Source organism: Callithrix jacchus, chromosome 13 (genome assembly GCF_049354715.1).
Source record: "Callithrix jacchus isolate 240 chromosome 13, calJac240_pri, whole genome shotgun sequence".
NCBI classification, from domain to species: domain Eukaryota; kingdom Metazoa; phylum Chordata; class Mammalia; order Primates; family Cebidae; genus Callithrix; species Callithrix jacchus.
The window spans coordinates 44,698,990-44,717,091 of record NC_133514.1 but is presented as its reverse complement, the minus strand read 5'-3'; the positions used below and the strand labels follow the sequence as shown (position 1 = coordinate 44,717,091).

Sequence of the window (18,102 nt, the reverse complement as noted above, 5' to 3'; positions counted from 1 at the left end):
GTCCTAAATCTAGACAAATGAGATGTTAACATTCTGTTCAATAAGTTTCCATCATTTATACAATATTGGGGGGAAACTCAATCTAGGTGTTTCTACAGAACATTTGGTCTGAGTGAGAACCTCAATAAATATCATAACTGACCATCTTCTTTGCCATAGGAATACGGATATAAGTAACATCTTTGTCTTTTCCTAGTCATTCTGTAGTAAACCTAACTAACTGACTTTCAATAGCTATGTACTTCCAAAGACCCCTTCAGATTAAGGAGAATCCCAGAAATCAATGAATTTTCTAAAAGGATACCTAAGAAGTTATTATCTGATATAAATGAACTTCAATTAAATAATTTCTCATCTACCTTGAAATCAAAGCATCTACTTAGAGATTTAATGTCTCTCAAATCTTATGTATACCAACCTCCTAATCTTCAACAGAAAACTTGTTAGACACTTCAGGAATATACACAGATCACAAATGCAGAAAATTCCATATTTAATTCTTGAGCTAAACTGAATAAGCAAACTAAAATTTACAATAAGAAAATGGTGGCTAAGCACAGTGGCTCATGCTTGTAATCCCAGCACTTTGGGAGGTCGAGGCAGGCAGATCATGAGGTCAGGAGTTCGAGACCAGACTGACCAACATGGGGAAACCCCGTCTCTACTAAAAATACAAAAATTAGCCGGGTGTGGTGGCAGGCACCTGTAATCCCAGCTACTCAGGAGGCTGAGGCAGGAGAATGACTTGAACCCAGGAGGCAGAGGTTGCAGTAAGCTGAGATCGTGCCACTGCACTCCAGCCTGGGCGAAAGAGCAAGAATCCATCTTGAAAAGAAAAGAAAAGGAAAAGAAAAGAAAAGAAAGAAAATGGTATGATAAAATCTAATAGGAATGGGGCTAGAGAGAAAGAAATATTGTTTAAAAAAATACTGAATCGAAGACGAATAAAATTAGCCATAGCTTCAAAAAAAAAAAATAATGCTGTCTATTATTAAACTTACCACATAACACCAAAAAAGTACAAACAACAAGTTAATAGAAATCTATTTTGCACTACAAGGGGTGGAGGGTGGGGAAACAAGAATAAAATCTTTGGGCTTAAAAAAAAAACATCTTCTTCAAGGTAAGTAATAGTAATATACTGTGCTGTCATCATTTATAATAGCCCCTATGTCCTGCCTAATTTTCCTTCATCCTTTTCTCACTATACTCCAATTAGAGTATGGTGGGTTTTTTAATTCCTCAGAGATAACCTAGGTCTTTCCTACATTTGGTTTCTACTATTTACATTACTTTTAACCCATTGTCCTCCATATATTTGCTTAAATAACTTCCCTAACCTCAAACCCAGGCTGTCCCCCTTTACGATGAAGCTACGGTGCACTCACCTCTGCACCCAGCATACAGGTATCTGTGGCATTATTTAATGTCCTTCTACTGAAGTTCCTCGAGGGCAGGTACTTGTCTGTTCTGTCTAACACTATATTCCTAGCTCCTAATGTAATGTGTAAGTTCAACAAATACTTGTGAAATAAATTGAATACAGAATAGAAAACGAATTTAAGGTAAAATTTATCTACTTTACTGTATGATAAATTTGAACTGCAGTTTTTAGAAACAAGTAATTTCTATGCAAATGAGTAGTTGTCAATAGACAAAACAAAAAAAGTGCTATTTAATATTAGATAAGCACTTTGGAAGAACTAAAAAAAGGTATTAATTATCTAGATATCAAAGCTGGTCTTCGAGTAACTTCAACAAAGTGCAAATCTGTCAGCTTGGATTTGCTAAAAATATAAAAGTATATTTAACTAACAAAATCTGTAAATTAAAAGTTAACTTACTGAGAATAGCCTTCTCTAATTCTACGTTAGTGGTTTTACTAATTTATATTCCATATATTCATAAAATAAACATAAATCATTAAACACCACCTTATGACATTTAACAAATTGTGGCTACCTGAAAGTTCACAAAGGCACACAACAGAAAATTAAACTAAAATGTTTAAAAATACTACATATAGACCAAGGTGGTGGCTCATGTCTATAATCCTAGCACTTTGGGAGGCTGAGACGAATGGATCACTTGAGGTCAGGAGTTCAAGACTAGCCTGGCCAAAATGATGAAACCCTGTCTCTGCTAAAAATAAAAAAAATTAGCCGGGCATGGTGGTGCACATCTGTAATCCCAGCTACTCGGAAGGCTGAGGCAGGAGAATCATTTGAACCTGGGAGGGAGAGGTTGCAGTGAGCCGAGATCATGACACTGCACTCCGACCTGGGCAAGAGAGCAAGATTCTGTCTCGAAAAAATAAAATAAAATACTATATGTAAAATTTATAATAGTTTCTAGTAATAACTAACATTTTGTGAACCCCTACTATGTGCAAGCCACTGTACTGTTCTATAGACATGATCTCATTTAGTTTCCACGATAACCTTAGGAGGTATTATACTAAATCTCTATTCTACTAAAAAACTAAATACAGACATTAAGTGATCTGCTCAATGTCCTTCAGACTGTCTGTGAGAGGTGGAAACGAGTTGAAATTCACAGGCTGATGCAAACTGCAGCTCATGCTCTTAATCTCATATTTCAATATAATAATAATAATATATTGGGTCATTTCAGCTCTGGGAGCTTGAAATATTTTAGATTGCAATACAAAGAACATGGGAAAACATAAAAGACAGTTCTCAGTTTTACATGGTTAATGAGAAAATTTTCTAGCAGTGATAGATACCATTAATTTATTTTAAAAGTCTTTATTGTTATGAAAATTAATCCCAAAGTTTCCCAGGTTTTTCAAGGTTTTCTTGCCAGAGTAGGTTAATACAAAATATCCTGTGGGGTTTTTTTTTTTTTTTTGAGAGAGAGTCTTGCTCAGTTGCCCCGGCTGGAGTTCAGTGGTGTGAGCTCAGCTCATTGCAATCTCCGCCTCCCAGGTTCAAATGATTCTCATGCCTCAGCCACCTGAGAAGCTGGGATTATAGGAGTGTGCCTCCACACTAGCTAATTTTTTTTTTGTATTTTTAGTAGAGGTGAGGTTTCATCATATTGGCCAGGTTAGTCTCAACCTCCTGGCCTCAAGTGATCCATCCACCATGGTCTCCCAAAGTCCTGGGATTACAGGCATAAGCCACTGCACCCAGCCTCCTGTGGTATTTCTAAAAGTTTGCCAATTATTTAAAAATATATGAAACAATTTTGCTGTATGTCATACTATTCTTTCCTTTAAAAGGTAGTCAAGGCAACATCTAAAATTTAGCTCAGGGAGTAATTTCTTGAGGAAGAGTATCTGCCAGATTTTGGGGTAGGAACCCCAATTCAAAATCTATTTTTATTATTTAAACACTGCATATAACAATACTCTTCCTTCTCTTTTTTCCCATAGTAGAGATAAACTTGCAAATGGTTCCCAAATACAATATGCCTAAAAAAAGAAAAAAGAAAAAGAAAAGCTGAAAGCATCTGTTATATGTTGGTAAGACAGACCAGAATACCTATTAAACTGCTGTATGTCTCTGCTCATTTTTTCCAGATTAAGTAGATGTGGTCAAATTAACAGCAAATTTCATTTCATTCAGTGTAGTTATCTACTCAAGGAATTATGTAGTATTGCACAAAGAAAAAAAGTCACCACAATCTAATTTACTTTAACGTGTGAAATTTATTTAAGCTGAAAAACAAATTACTAGTAAAGCTATAGAAAATGCCATTCTTTGAGGGTGGCCTTAAACAGATGTTATTATTGGTACTGGTGATTTATATATAAAGTATACAGTATACATTACTTTCCTTCACTATTTTAAATGCAAACACTAACTTGAAACAAATTACCTTGCTTCTGTTCACAGTTCACAGCACAGCCTAAGATGAGCTGAAGCATCCTTCCGAGCTCTGCTGCATCAGAATGCTCCCCAATAAGGTTCACATCAGGAAGGGTAAAGTCATTAATTTGCTGTCCTAAAATCTGAATGGAGACAAAAGGATTATAATTGCATTTACATTTATATGATTGAGGTTAGTTTGTTATTACTAGAAACTCATTGCCAAGGACAGAGTGACTATGTTCCATTTCACTCCCAATTTCTATTTTTACCTCCCATACCAAAATTATAACTATTTTGAGTCACAGCAACTTAGTCTCTAATCTGGTATGTGGCATGTACATCAATAAAAAAAACTGAGTACTTCAAGAAGAAATGAGTGTATACTCTCTGAAGAAGCAGAACTAGAGAGGTTATGAACTAGGGGGTACCAAAAAGAACTTAGATTAAACATAAATTCATGTCCCCAACAGTAAGATTCCCACTAGCCACCTTCACTCCATTTGATTCCCAAATCACTGGCAGCAAAATACCTGTATCAGGGAGGAGCATTAAGGATTTCTTCATGGGGACTGAGTGTTCCCACACAAAATGACTCATATGCAGACAAATGGGCACATCTCTGCCTGATAATCCTACAGTGAAATGTACCACTCAAAAAGCACCCCCAACTCAGATTCCAATCAGCTTTTTATAGTGGTTTACTTTTAAATGTCAACAAACAACCAAGGACCACCGAGATATCTGAGAAGTCTCCAACATTAAAAATAGACAAAAACAATGAAAGCAAACTCAGAGGAAAGTAAATAATGCAGCAAGGGAAAGAAAATAAAATTTTAAACATTCTGTAACTAGATTATACACAGGTAGTAAAACTATCAAGACAAACAAGAAAATAATTACTTAAAAACTTGGGAATCATGGTTTTCCATGGATGGGAGGTGAAGAAAGAGTTATGATCAAGGAGGTAAACCAAGCCCTGCTAGGCGCTGGCAACATTCAACTGACCTTATTTATTTGAGACAGAGTTTCGCTCTTGTTGCCTAAGCTGCAGTGCAATAGCATCATCTCAGCTTACTGCAACCTCTGCCTCCCAGGTTCGAGCAATTCTCCTCCGTCAGCCTCCCAAGTAGCTGGGATTACAGGGTGTGCCACCACACCTAGCTAATTTTGTATTTTTAGTAGAGATGAGATTTCACCATGTTGGTCAGGCTGGTCTTGAACTCCTGATGTCAGGTGATCCACCCACCTCGGCCACCCAAAGTGCTGGGATTACAGGCATGAGCCACTGTGCCCAGACAAAGGACTAGTATTTTAGATGGATGGTCAAAGAAGCCCTCCATGCTAAGGTGAAAACTAAGCAGAGTCCTGGAATGAAGGGGCAAACCATACAGTTATAGGTGGGGGGATACAACACAGGGGTTACCAGTCAGTGTCTACAGAAGGGGCGAAAGATAAGGTGCAAGAGTCAGGATGGGGGAGGCATTCTGCATAGGTCCTTATAAGTTATTTCAAAGATGTGAGTTTTATTATGAATAATAAGGAAATCAAATAATTACAAGAACAGAAATATACTACCAACCAGGTTAAATTAAATTTTTCTCCCTGAATAGGAAAATCAATTTCTAGAAGGACATAAAAGAAACTGCTAACAGTGATGCCCTCTGGGCGGAAACTGGGTAGTGTAAAGTTAAGAAATGAATAAAATTGGCCAGGTGCAGTGGCTCATACCCGTAATCCCAGCACTTTAAGAGGCCAATGTGCAAAAATCACAAGCATTCCTCTACACCAATAACAGACTTAAAGACAGTCAAATCAAGAACAAACTGCCATTCACAATTGCTACAAAGAGAATAAAATACCTGGGAATACAACTAACAAGAAACATAAAGGACCTCTTTCAGGAGAACTACAAGCCACTGCTCAACAAAATAACAGAGGACACAAACAGATGGAGAAATGTTCCATGTTCATGGTTAGGAAGAATCAGTATCGTGAAAATGGCCATACTGTCCAAAGTAATTTACAGATTCAATGCTATTCCCATCAAGCTACCAATGACCTTCTTCACAGAACTGGAAAAAACCACCTTAAACTTCATTTGGAACCAAAAGAGAGCCCGCATAGCCAAGTCAATTCTAAGCAAAAAGAACAAAGTGGGAGGCATCACTCTACCAGACTCCAAATTATACTACAAGGCTACAGTAATCAAAACAGCATGGTACTGGTTACCAAAACAGAGATATAGACCAATAAAACAGAACAGAGGTCTCGGAGGCAACACAACACATCTACAACCATCCCATCTTTGACAAACCTGACAAAAACAAGCAATGGGGAAAATATTCCCTGTTTAATAAATGGTATTGGGAAAACTGGCTAGCCATGTGCAGAAAGCAGAAACTGAACCCCTTCCTGACACCTTACACTAAAATTAACTCCAGATGGATTAAACACTTAAACATAAGACCTAACACCATAGAAACCCTAGAAGAAAATCTAGGCAAAACCATTCAGGACATAGGTGCAGGCAATGACTTCATGACCAAAACACCAAAAGCATTGGCAACAAAAGCCAAAATAGACAAATGGGACCTAATCAAACTCCACAGCTTCTGTATGGCAAATGAAACAGTCATTAGAGTAAATCAGCAACCAACAGAACGGGAAGAAATTTTTGCAGTCTACCCATCTGACAAAGGGCTGATATCAAGAATTTACAAAGAACTAAAACAGATTTACAAGAAAAAAACTAACAAGCCCATTCAAAAGTGGGTGAAGGATATGAACAGACACTTTACAAAAGAAGACATACATGAGGCCAACAAACATGAAAAAATGCTCATCATCACTGGTCATCAGAGAAATGCAAATCAAAACCACATTGAGATACCATCTCACACCAGTTAGAAGGGCTAGCATTAAAAAATCTGGAGACAACAGATGCTGGAGAGGATGTGGAGCAATAGGAACATTTTTACACTGTTGGTGGGAGTGTAAATTAGTTCACCCATTGTAGAAGATAGTGTGACGATTCCTCAAGGACCTAGAAATAGAAATTCCATTTGACCCAGCAATCCCATTACTGGGTATATATCCAAAGGATTATAAATCGTTCTACTATAAGGACACATGCACATGAATGTTCATTGCAGCACTGTTTACAATAGCAAAGACCTGGAACCAATGCAAATGCCCATCGATGATAGACTGGACAGGGAAAGTGGCACATATACACCATGGAATATTATGCAGCCATCAAAAACGATGCGTTTGTGTCCTTTGTAGGGACAAGGATGAACCTGGAAACCATCATTCTCAGCAAACTGACACAAGAACAGAAAATCAAATACCACATGTTCTCACTCATAGGCGGGTGTTGAACAATGAGAACACATGGACACAGGGAGGGGAGCATCACACACTAGGGTCTGTTGAAATAGGGGAGGGACAGCGGGGAGTAGGGCGTTGGGGAGAGATAGCATGGGGAGAAAGGCCAGATATAGGTGAAGGGGAGGAAGGCAGCAAATCACGCTGCCATGTGTGTAACTATGCAACAATCTTGCATGTTCTTCACATGTACCCCAAAACCGAAAACTCAGTAAAAAAAAAGAGGCCAAGGTAGGCAGATCATCTGAGGTCAGGAGTTCAAGACTAGCCTGACCAATATGGTGAAACCCTGTCTCTACTAAAAATACAAAAATTAGCCAGGCATGGTGGTGTGTGCCTGTACTCCCAGCTACTAGGGAGGCTGAGGCAGGAGAAATTGCTTGAATCCAGGAGGCAGAGGTTGCAGTGAGTCGAGATTGTGCCACTGTACTCCAACCAGGGCGACAAAGTGAGACTCCGTCTCTAATAATAAAATAAAATAATAAACAAAATGTAAAGACCCAAACCTATGTTTGAATAGTGTACCTGGAAGTTATAGGGAGAATGGAAACAAGTTGGAAAACATTCTTCAGGATATTATCCAGAAAAACTTCCCCAACCTAGCAAAACAGGCCAACATTCAAATTCAGGAAATACAGAGAACACCACAAAGATACTCCTCAAGAAGAGCAACCTCAAGACACATAATCGTCAGATTCACCAAGGTTGAAATAAAGGAAAAAATGTCAAGGGCAGCCAGAGAAAAAGGTGGCGTTACTCACAAAGGGAAACCCATAGGACTAACAGCAGATCTCTCTCTGCAGAAACCCTACATGCCAAAAGAGAGTGAGAGGGCCAATATTCAACATATTTTTTTTTTTTTGAGATGGAATCTTGCTCTGTCACCCAGGCTGGAGTGCAATGGCGTAATCTTGGCTCACTGTATCCTCTGCTCCCGCGGTTCCAGTGACTCTCCTGCCTCAGCCTCCGAGGTAGCTGGGATTATAGGCACATGCCACCATGCCCAGCTAATTTTTGTATTTTTAGTAGAGACGAGGTTTCATCATGTTGGCCAGGTTGGTCTCAAACTCCTGATCTCAAGTGATCCACCCACCTTGACCTCCCAAAGAGCTGGGATTGCAGGCATGAGCCACTGTGTCTGGCCTCAACGTTCTTACAGAAAGGAATTTTTAACCCAGAATTTCATATCCAACCAAACTACTCTTAATAAGCAAAGGAGAAATAAAATTCTTTACAGACAAGCAAATGCTGAGAGATTTTGTCACCACCAGGCCTGCCTTACAAGAATTCCTGAAGGTAGCACTAAATATGGAAAGAAAAAAACGGTATCAGCCACTGCAAAAACATACCAAATTGTAAATACAGTCAACACTCTGAAGAAACTGCATCTACTAATGGACAAAATAACCAGCTAGCATCATAATGACAGTATCAAATTCACACATAACAATATTAACCCTAAATGTAAATGGGTTAATGCCTCAATTAAAAAAAACAGACTGGCAAGCTGGATAAAGAGTCAAGACCCATTGGTGTGTGGTATTCAGGAGACCCATCTCATAAACACACACAGGCTTAAAATAAAGGCATGGAGGAATATTTACCAAGCAAATGTAAAGAAAAAAAAGAGCAGGGGTTGCAATCCTAGTCTCTGATAAAACAGACTTTAAACCAACAAAGATCAAAAGAGACAAAGAAGGGCATTACATAATGGTAAAGAGATCAATGCAACAAGAAGAGCTAACTTTGCTAAATACATTTGCACCCAATACAGGAGTACCCAGATACATAAAGCAAATTCTTAGAGACCTACAAAGAGACTTAGACTTCCACACAATATAGTGGGAGACTTTAACACCCCACTGTCAATATTACACAGATCAAAGAGACAGAAAATTAACAAGGATATTCAGGACTTGAACTCAGCTCTGGATCAAGCAGACCTAATAAACATCTACAGAACTCTGTACCCCAAATAAACAGAATATACATTCTTCTCAATACCATATTGCACTTAATCTAAAACTGACCACATAATTAGAAGTAAAACACTACTCAGCAAATGCAAAAGAACAGAAATCATAACAAACAGTCTCTTAGACCACAGTGCAATCACATTAGAACTCAGGATTAAGAAACTAACTCAAGGCCAGGCTCGGTGGCTCATGCCATATTCCCAGCACTTTGGGGGGCTGCAGCAGGCAGATTATGAAGTCAAGAGATCAAGACCATCCTGGCCAGCATGGTGAAACCCCCCCGTCTCTACTAAGAAATACAAAACTTAGCTGGTGGGCATGGTGGCACTTGCCTGTAATCCCATCTACTCGGGAAGCTGCAGCAGGAGAATCACTTGAACCTGGGAGGTGGAGGTTGCAGTGAGCCAGGATCACACCACTGCACTCTAGCCTGGCAACAGAGCAAGATTCCATCTCAAAAAAAAAAAAAAAAAAAGAATAGAAAAGAAAAAGAAAGAAACTCACTCAAAACTGCACAACTACATGGAAACTGAACAACCTGCTTACTACTGGGTAAATAACAAAATTAAGGCAGAAATAAGTAAGTTCTTTGAAACCAATAAGAACAAAGGCAAAATGTACCAGAATCTCGGGGACACAGCTAAAGCAGTGTTTAGAGGGAAATTTATAGCACTAAATCCCCACAGGAGAAAGAGGAAAAGATCTAAAATCAAAACCCTAACATCACAATTAAAAGAACTAGAGAATCAAGAGCAAACAAATTTAAAAAACTATCAAAAGACAAGAAATAACGTAACTCAGAGCAGAACTGAAAGAGAAAGAGACACGAAAAACCCTTCAAAAAAAAAATCAATGAATCCAGGAGCTGGTTTTGTGAAAAGATTAACAAAATAGATAGACCGCAAGCCAGACTAATAAAGACGAAGAGAAAGGAATCAAAGAGACACAATAAAAAAATTATAAAAAAGGATATCACCACTGATACCACAGAATACAAATTTCCAGAGAATACTATAAATACATCTATGCAAATAAACAAGAAAATCTAGAAGAAATGGATAAATTCCTGGACACATACACCTTTCCCACAACTAAACCAGGAAGAAGTCAAATCCCTGAATAGGCCAATAACAAGTTCTGAAATAGAGGCAGTAATAACCTACCAACCAAAAAAAGCCCAGGACCAGACAGATTCACAGCTTTATTCTACAAGAGGTACAAAGAGTCATTCAGGTAGGCTTGCATATGAAAACAAACAAACAAACAAACAAAAGAGGTACAAAGAGGAGCTGGTACCATTCCTTCTGAAACTATTCCAAACAACAGGAAAAGAGGGACTCCTCCCTACCTCAGATGCTAACTGAGGCCAGCATCATCCTGATACCAAAACCTGGCAGAGATACATGCGAAGAAGAAAATTTCAGGCCAACATTCCTAAAGAATATTGATGTCAAAATCCTCAATAAAATACTGGAAAACTGAATCAAGCAGCACATCAAAAAACTTATCTACCACGATCAAGTCGGCTTCATCCCTGGGATGATGCAAGGCTAGTTCAACATACGTAAATGAATAAATGTATTCCATCACATAAACAGAACCAATGACAAAAACCATGATTATCTCAACAGATGCAGAAAAGACCTTCGATAACATTCGACACCTCTTCATGCTAAAAACTCTCAATCAACTAGGTATTGATGGAACATATCTCAAAATAATAAGAGCTATTTATGACAAACCCACAGCCAATTTCATACTGAATGGGCAAAAGCGGAAAGCATTCTCTTTGAAAACTGGCACAAGACAAAGATACCCTCTCTCACCACTCGTATTCAACATAGTATTGGAAGGTCTGGCCAGGGCAATCATGCAAGAGAAAGAAATAAAGGTTACTCAAATAGGAAGAGAGAAAGTCAAACTGCCTCTGTTTGCAGATGATGTAATTGTATACTTAGAAAACCCCACTGTCTCAGTCCAAAATCTCCTTAAGTTGATAAGCGACTTCAGCTAAGTCTCAGGATACAAAATCAATGTGCAAAAATCACAAGCACTCCTATACCCCTAATAGACAAACAGAGAGCCAAATCATGAGTGAACTCCCTTCACAGTTGCTACAAAGAAAATAAAATACCTAGAAATACAACTTACAAGGGATGTGAAGGACCTCTCCAAGGAGAACTACAGATTAATGCTGAAGGAAATAAAAAAGAACATAAACAAATGAAAAAACATTCCATGCTCATGGACAGGAAGAATCAGTATCATGAAAATGGCCATACTGCCCAAAGTAATTTATACAGTCAATGATATCCCCATTAAGCTACCACTGACTTTCTTCATAGAATTGGAAAAAAACTGCTTTAAATTTCATATGGAACCAAAATAGAGCCTGAATAGCCAAGACAATCCTAAGCAAAAAGAACAAAGCTGGAAGCATCACACTACCTACTTCAAACTATACTACAATGCTACAGTAACCAAAACAGCATGGTACTGGTACCAAAACAGATATATAGACCAATGGAACAGAACAGAGGCCTCAGAAATAACACCACCCATCTACAACCATATGATCTTTGACAAACCTGACAAAAATATGCAATGAGGAAAGGATTCTCTATTTAATAAACGGTGTTGAGAAAACTGGCTAGCCATATGCAGAAAACTGAAACTAGAAACTTATACAAAAACTAACCTTATACAAAACAATATACCTTATACAAAACTAACTCAATATGGATTAAAGACTTAAATATAAGACCTAAAACCATAAAAACCCTAGAAGAAAACCTAGGCAATACCATTCAGGACATAGGCATAGGCAAAGGCTTCGTAACTGTTAACACTAAAAGCAATTGCAACAAAAGCCAAAATAGACAAATGGGATCTAATTAAACTAAAGAGCTTCTGCACAGCAAAAGAAACTACTATCAGAGTGAACAGGCAACCTACAGAACGGGAGAAAATTTCTGAATCTATCCATCTGACAAAGGGCTAATATCAAGAATTTACAAAGAAGTTAAACAAATGTGTAAGAAAAAAACAGCCACATCAAAAAGTGAGCAAAAGTTATGAACAGACACTTCTCAAGAGAAGACAGTTATGCTGCCAACGAACATATGAAAAAAAGCTCACCATCACTTGTCATTAGATAAATGCAAATCAAAACCACAATGAGATACCATCTCACACTAGTTAGAATGGCAATCATTAAAAAGTCTGGAGACAACAGATGCTGGAGAGGATGTGGAGAAATAGGGACTCTTTTATACTGTTGGTGGGAACGTAAATTAGTTCAACCATTGTGGAAGACAATGTGGTGATTCCTCAAGGATCTAGAACCAGAAATACCATTTGACCCAGCAATCCCATTACTGGGTACATACCCAAAATATTATAAATCATTCTACTATAAAGACACATGTACACGTATGTTTATTGCAGCACTATTCACATTAGCAAAGACTTGGAACCAACCCAAATGTTCATCAATGATAGACTGGATTAAAAAAAAAAACGTGGCACATATACACCATGGAATACTATGCAACCATAAAAAAGGATGAGTTAATGTCCTTTGCAGGGACATGGATAAAGCTGGAAACCATCATTCTCAGCAAACTAACACAAGAACAGAAAACCAAACACTGCATGTTCTCACTCCTAAGTAGGAGTTAAAAATGAGAACACATGAACACAGGGACGGAACATCAAACCCCAGGGCCTGTCGGCAGGGTAGGAAGTTGGGGAGGGACAGTATTAGGAGAAATACCTAATGTAGACGACAGGTTGATGGGTGCAGCAAAACACCATGGCACATATGTAACAAACCTGCACATTCAGCACATGTATTCCAGAACTTAGAGTATAATTTAAAAAATATATGTGAAAGTAAAAAAACTTCTATGGTTAATATTCTCAGAGAGATAAGAGAAACTATTATATTAAAAAAGCAAGCACAGGATATAAAAGTTACATTCAGAAAATAAAAAGTGCTCTTCCAAATTAAAAATATGATAGCAGAATGAAAATTTAACAGGCAAGCTAGAAGGTGTACAGTCATCTCAGTAAGTAGGGCAAAAGAGAGAAAAAAAGGAAAGGGTTAGACAACTAAAGGATTAACCTAGGAGGTTCAATAGCTAAATAGTTCAGAAAGAAAACAGAGAAAGTAAAGAAGAATAAAGTAGTAAAATAAATAAATAAGATAAATAATAAGAAGAAAATTTCCTAAAACTAAAGCTAGTAGGTATTCAGATTTTAAGGACGTGCTAAGTACCAAGCACAATAAAACAAAAGAAAGCAACAACAAAAAGCTCCTCCTCATACCAAAGCATACCAGCATAAACATGGAGACAAAAAAGAAAACCTAAAAGCTTCCAGAAAATAAACAAGTTACCAACAGGGAGTGAGAGTCCATATGAGAGATGTCAGGAGTAGCACTGGAAGCCAGAGGGCATGGAGCAATGATTTCAAAATACAGAGGGATGTCCTCCAACCGGGAATTCCATATACAATTCAACCACAGTGTAAAGAGAACTCAGATTATTTTCAGATTGGTGGGGCCTAAAATAAGTACCTATCATGTATTCTTCTGAGGATGCCACTGGAAAATGGGCATGAAAGTAAACCAGAAAAGAGAAATACACAGAATTCAGCAAACCAAGTAATATAGGAGAGGCCAGGTGTGGTAGCTCATGCCTGTAATCCCAGCACTTTGGGAGGCTGAGGTGGGCAGATCACCTGAGGTCAGGAGTTTGAGACTAGCCTGACTAACATGGAGAACTAACTAACCCCGTCTCTACTAAAAATACAAAATGAGCCGGGCGTGGTGGTGCATGGCTGAAATCCCAGCTACTCGGGAGGCTGAGGAAGGAGAATTGCTTGAACCCAGGAGGCGGGGGTTGCAGTGAACCAAAATCATGTCATTGCACTCCAGCCCGGGCAAGAAGAGTGAAACTCCATATAAAATAAGATAAAACAAAACAAAATAAATAAGATAGGAGAAAGACAGAGGAATTCCCAGGAGGGTGAAAGGTAAAGACAGAACATGAATTTATTTTTCTTGTTTATCCTAGAGTGAATAACCTTATGGTTTGCTGCAGAAATGTTAATATAATGGAGTAACAATGCAGTCCCAGGCCACACTGAGGTATTTACACAATATGTGGTGTATACATCATGTTACCTTTCTAAAAATCTAAAAAATTCTGGATTCCAAAATGTATCTGGCCTAAAGGATTTTGGATTTGAAATTGTGGACCTGCATATACATTTTTATAAGTACATTTATGTACATTCCTATAAAACTGGTATCATATAACATATACGATATCTCACACTTTTATATTATTAAAGAATATTTATAAATATGCATTTTCATGGCTGAATGGCATTTATCCCATGTTTCATAATTTTCTTATTGTGAGACATTGGGTTAAATTCAATTTTTGCCTACTATGAAGTAATGGCGAGATGGAGAGCCTTATGTGTAGTTCTTGAAGACCAATTTCTAGAAATAGAACTACAGTGTCAAAGATGTATGGATTTGCAAAACATTTAAATATATAGGCAAGTATCATCTAGTTTATTAAGTAGAAGACATAAAATGAATTAGTAAATGCACAAAGAAATACATAATTACAAATCATAGTAGGGAGCAAGAAGGAAAAGAACCTTGAGCTATGAGAATAAATGGGGAAACTGAAACTGAATTATATACATATGGGCTCACTAAATGGCAGTGTAGGCTCAAATTAAGCAAACTCCAACTATACACACTGATTTTAGTTTTACTCATGCTCCAACTCTTCTCATAATCATGTAGTAATAAGTATAATTAGGCTTTTAAAAGGGCCTAGGTTCCAAAGAAACCACACCATTTTCAGAGACTGGACTTCTTCTTCCTCTCAGGCTAGGGGATGCTATCTGGGGTAACACCGGTAGGCCTAGGACCCAAAAATGTCGGGGGGTTGGGTGAGGGAGAGAAAAAAAAAGAAAAATTACAAGAGGGGAAGAGAAGGAGGTGCATATGAGCCTCAGCTTCTTGTGTATGAGACGAGAATAACAGCTCGGACTTCCTCTGGGTAGCTTCCACTGAGCAAGAGACTTGGCTCAGAATGACACTGTGTGAAACGGCTTCTGAAACAGCATCACTATCTTCAATGCCATACATTTTCTATTCTTTTTTATTGTAATACTTTATTAAAAATTACCATTTGTATTTTACACAATAAGCATGATGCTATAGAACAAAAAACAATCACTTCTTCTAAGCCCAAAAGATCTAATAAATATAAGTACTTCTGGTCAAAGGAAAAAAAAAATCACTTTTTGTCAATATGTCTAATACTAACCCTATGTTCACCCTTATGTATCTTAAATATCATGCTTTTTCTTGGGAAATTAGTATCTATTTGACATGATTAGCCGTTTCACACAGTGTCATTCTGAGCCAAGTCTCTTGCTCTGAGTGCCTGCAGTGTGACAGCACTGTTCTGGGGCATGGGATGTACCAATGACTACATCAGGTCTGGCCCCAACCTCATTTCATGGCCTTAAGAATATAATAGGGTGAGACAACCAAATAAAACCAACGAATAAGAAGACTGTTTATATGACCAGGATTAAAAGGAATAAAGAGGGTGATGTGACTGAGTAATGGGCTAAACGGTGAATATGGCCCTGGCTGAGGACAGCACATGCTCAAAAAAGTCTCTCTAAGGAGGTCACAGAAAGTTCAAATAAGCAAGAGCAAGAAATGCCAGGAGCTGAAGAACACTGCACACAGCAAGAGCAGTGGGGCAAAGGCTGAGGAATAAAAGGACTTGGCAGATTCTCTGCACAGAAGGATGTGGCTCCAACGCCTTAAGTGCGGGAAAAGCAGTTAGAAAGTGGTTCATGGTAAGAATGTGGATGTGATTCTCAATGCAAGGGGAAACCACAGAGGACTTTAAGAAGACTGATGTGATCACCTCTAAATTTTTAAAAATGATGCAATAGTGAAATCAAGATCACCAGTGAGACTACTTTAGTAATCTAAGCAAGAGTGAATGATGGCTTGGCATAGTTGGTGGCAGCACAGATGGAGAAAGCTGTATTTTGAAGGTTTAACGAATGGGTCTTGCAGATGATATTAGAAGAAAGAAGGACTGTAAGAGGCTTTCTATGTTCTGGGTTTGGGTGGTAGGTTGAATGGTAGGGTCACTTACTGAAATGGGGAAGATCAGTGCTACAGGTATAGACATGGGTATTAAATGCAGGTAAGCTTTTAGGAAAGAAAGAACTAGGGTGTGGTGTTGTGTCCATCTGGCATCTGTGACCATAAAATTTAAACTGAAACTAGTTATTTCCACTGCCTGATTTCTTCCCCAGCAATGTCTGACTGTTCTGATGCAGACTCAGAGGAAAAACTGAGTTCATCTAGGGGTGGGGAGTTTGCCAAGGAATAAAATCAAAGTAGGCAATGGTGCATGGACTCTAAAAACTATCTTCACAAGTAAGGGAAGAAAAGACAGAACAGATGACATGAAGTAAAATTTGACATTAATTAGTAATCATCTACAAACTATCCATAATAGTAAAAAGGACCATCCATCTATTAACTGACTGACAGACAAGTTGGTTGAACCATTATCCTATTATAGAAACTACAAAATAAAGAACAAACTGATTATTAATTTTGAAGGCAATTTTTCCTTATCTTGAAACTATCCTACAGTAATACTTCTAACCAGAATGAGAAAAAAGTCTTTACCTCATGATTATAATCCAAGATTCCTTTTAATATTTTCTTTAAATTGCTTATCTGTTTAAAGAGAGAGAAAACAACTGGGTAAAAAGCAAAGACAGAACAAAACATAATTTAACATAAAAAATTTCTGACCCAACCAATCACTATAGTTAGTCATAAAGTAAATATTAAAAAAATAAAATTCAAAGGCATATTTATTATCATCATCAAAAGTACTATTAATGGCTTTATATAATCCAAGAGATTTATAAAACAAATTATGTCTCCAATTATGTAGAATTTTCAATGCTATGACCACATTAACAACTGGAGGGACTTAACAATAAGATTAAATTATTTCGATTTTCTGTGGGTAAAGTAAAAATATAGCATCCTTAATGAAGACTTGAGTTCAGAGCTAGTCTCCCTAGAAAAGTCAAACTGCATCTACATAGAGATTAAGTTCTTTTTATTTTATTTATTTATTTTTTAAGAGATGTGTTTCATCATGTTGGTCAGGCTGGTCTCAAACTCCTGACCTCAGGTGATCCACCCGCCTCAGCCTCCCAAAGTGCTGGGATTACAGGTGTAAGCCACCGTGCCCAGCCGAGGTTAAGTTCCAAAGACAGAGTATTAAGCAAAAATTATAGTAAAATCTCTTTAAGCCATGAAGTATAATGTCTTTAAATTCTTCCCCTATCAGGAAAAAAAATGAACTACTGTTTCTTTAGTTGAGCATCAAAGTAAATATTTATGAGCCATAATGTTAGGTGAAGGATGGTCAGAATCACCTGCCCTATTTACTGTAAACTATAATTTTTTTCTTTTTCTTTGACCCAACTTATATAGTTTTGTGTTAGGTTAAATGTGTATATGATATAGTTCTATTGATTATCTTATTGATCTAGCTGCCTTTGGCTGGTGTCCATAGTTGAGATGTTCTAGCACAGAAGCCAGTAGGGACTGAGGCTTTCAAATAAGAGCCTGGATCACAGAAATGTGATCCAGTAGTTAAGGAAAGGCATATTTATTTGGAAAGAAGAAAATAAACTAAAAAACTTGCTTATTTATTTTTAAATGCCTCATAAAATTAATATGCTTATACTTCCAGAAAAATGTGTAGATACGGAAAAAGCATAATATACTTTATTTGCTTTATACTAGGATGTTC

The 18,102-nt window shown here is 37.6% G+C and overlaps 1 protein-coding gene across 3 annotated transcripts in view; it reads right to left on the bottom strand.

The window, feature by feature from the left end:
• The window catches only part of HOOK3 (hook microtubule tethering protein 3), a 132,831-nt gene that overhangs the window by 83,882 nt on the left and 30,847 nt on the right, over positions 1-18,102 (bottom strand). For all 3 annotated transcript variants that reach the window (XM_035270455.3, XM_078347654.1, XM_078347655.1), the window contains exons 4-5: positions 16,956-17,006; positions 3,844-3,976 (exon numbers count right to left, since the gene is read on the bottom strand). In XM_035270455.3, coding sequence (XP_035126346.1) covers positions 3,844-3,976; positions 16,956-17,006 — 184 coding nt within the window. The remainder of the gene's footprint in view (positions 1-3,843; positions 3,977-16,955; positions 17,007-18,102) is intronic.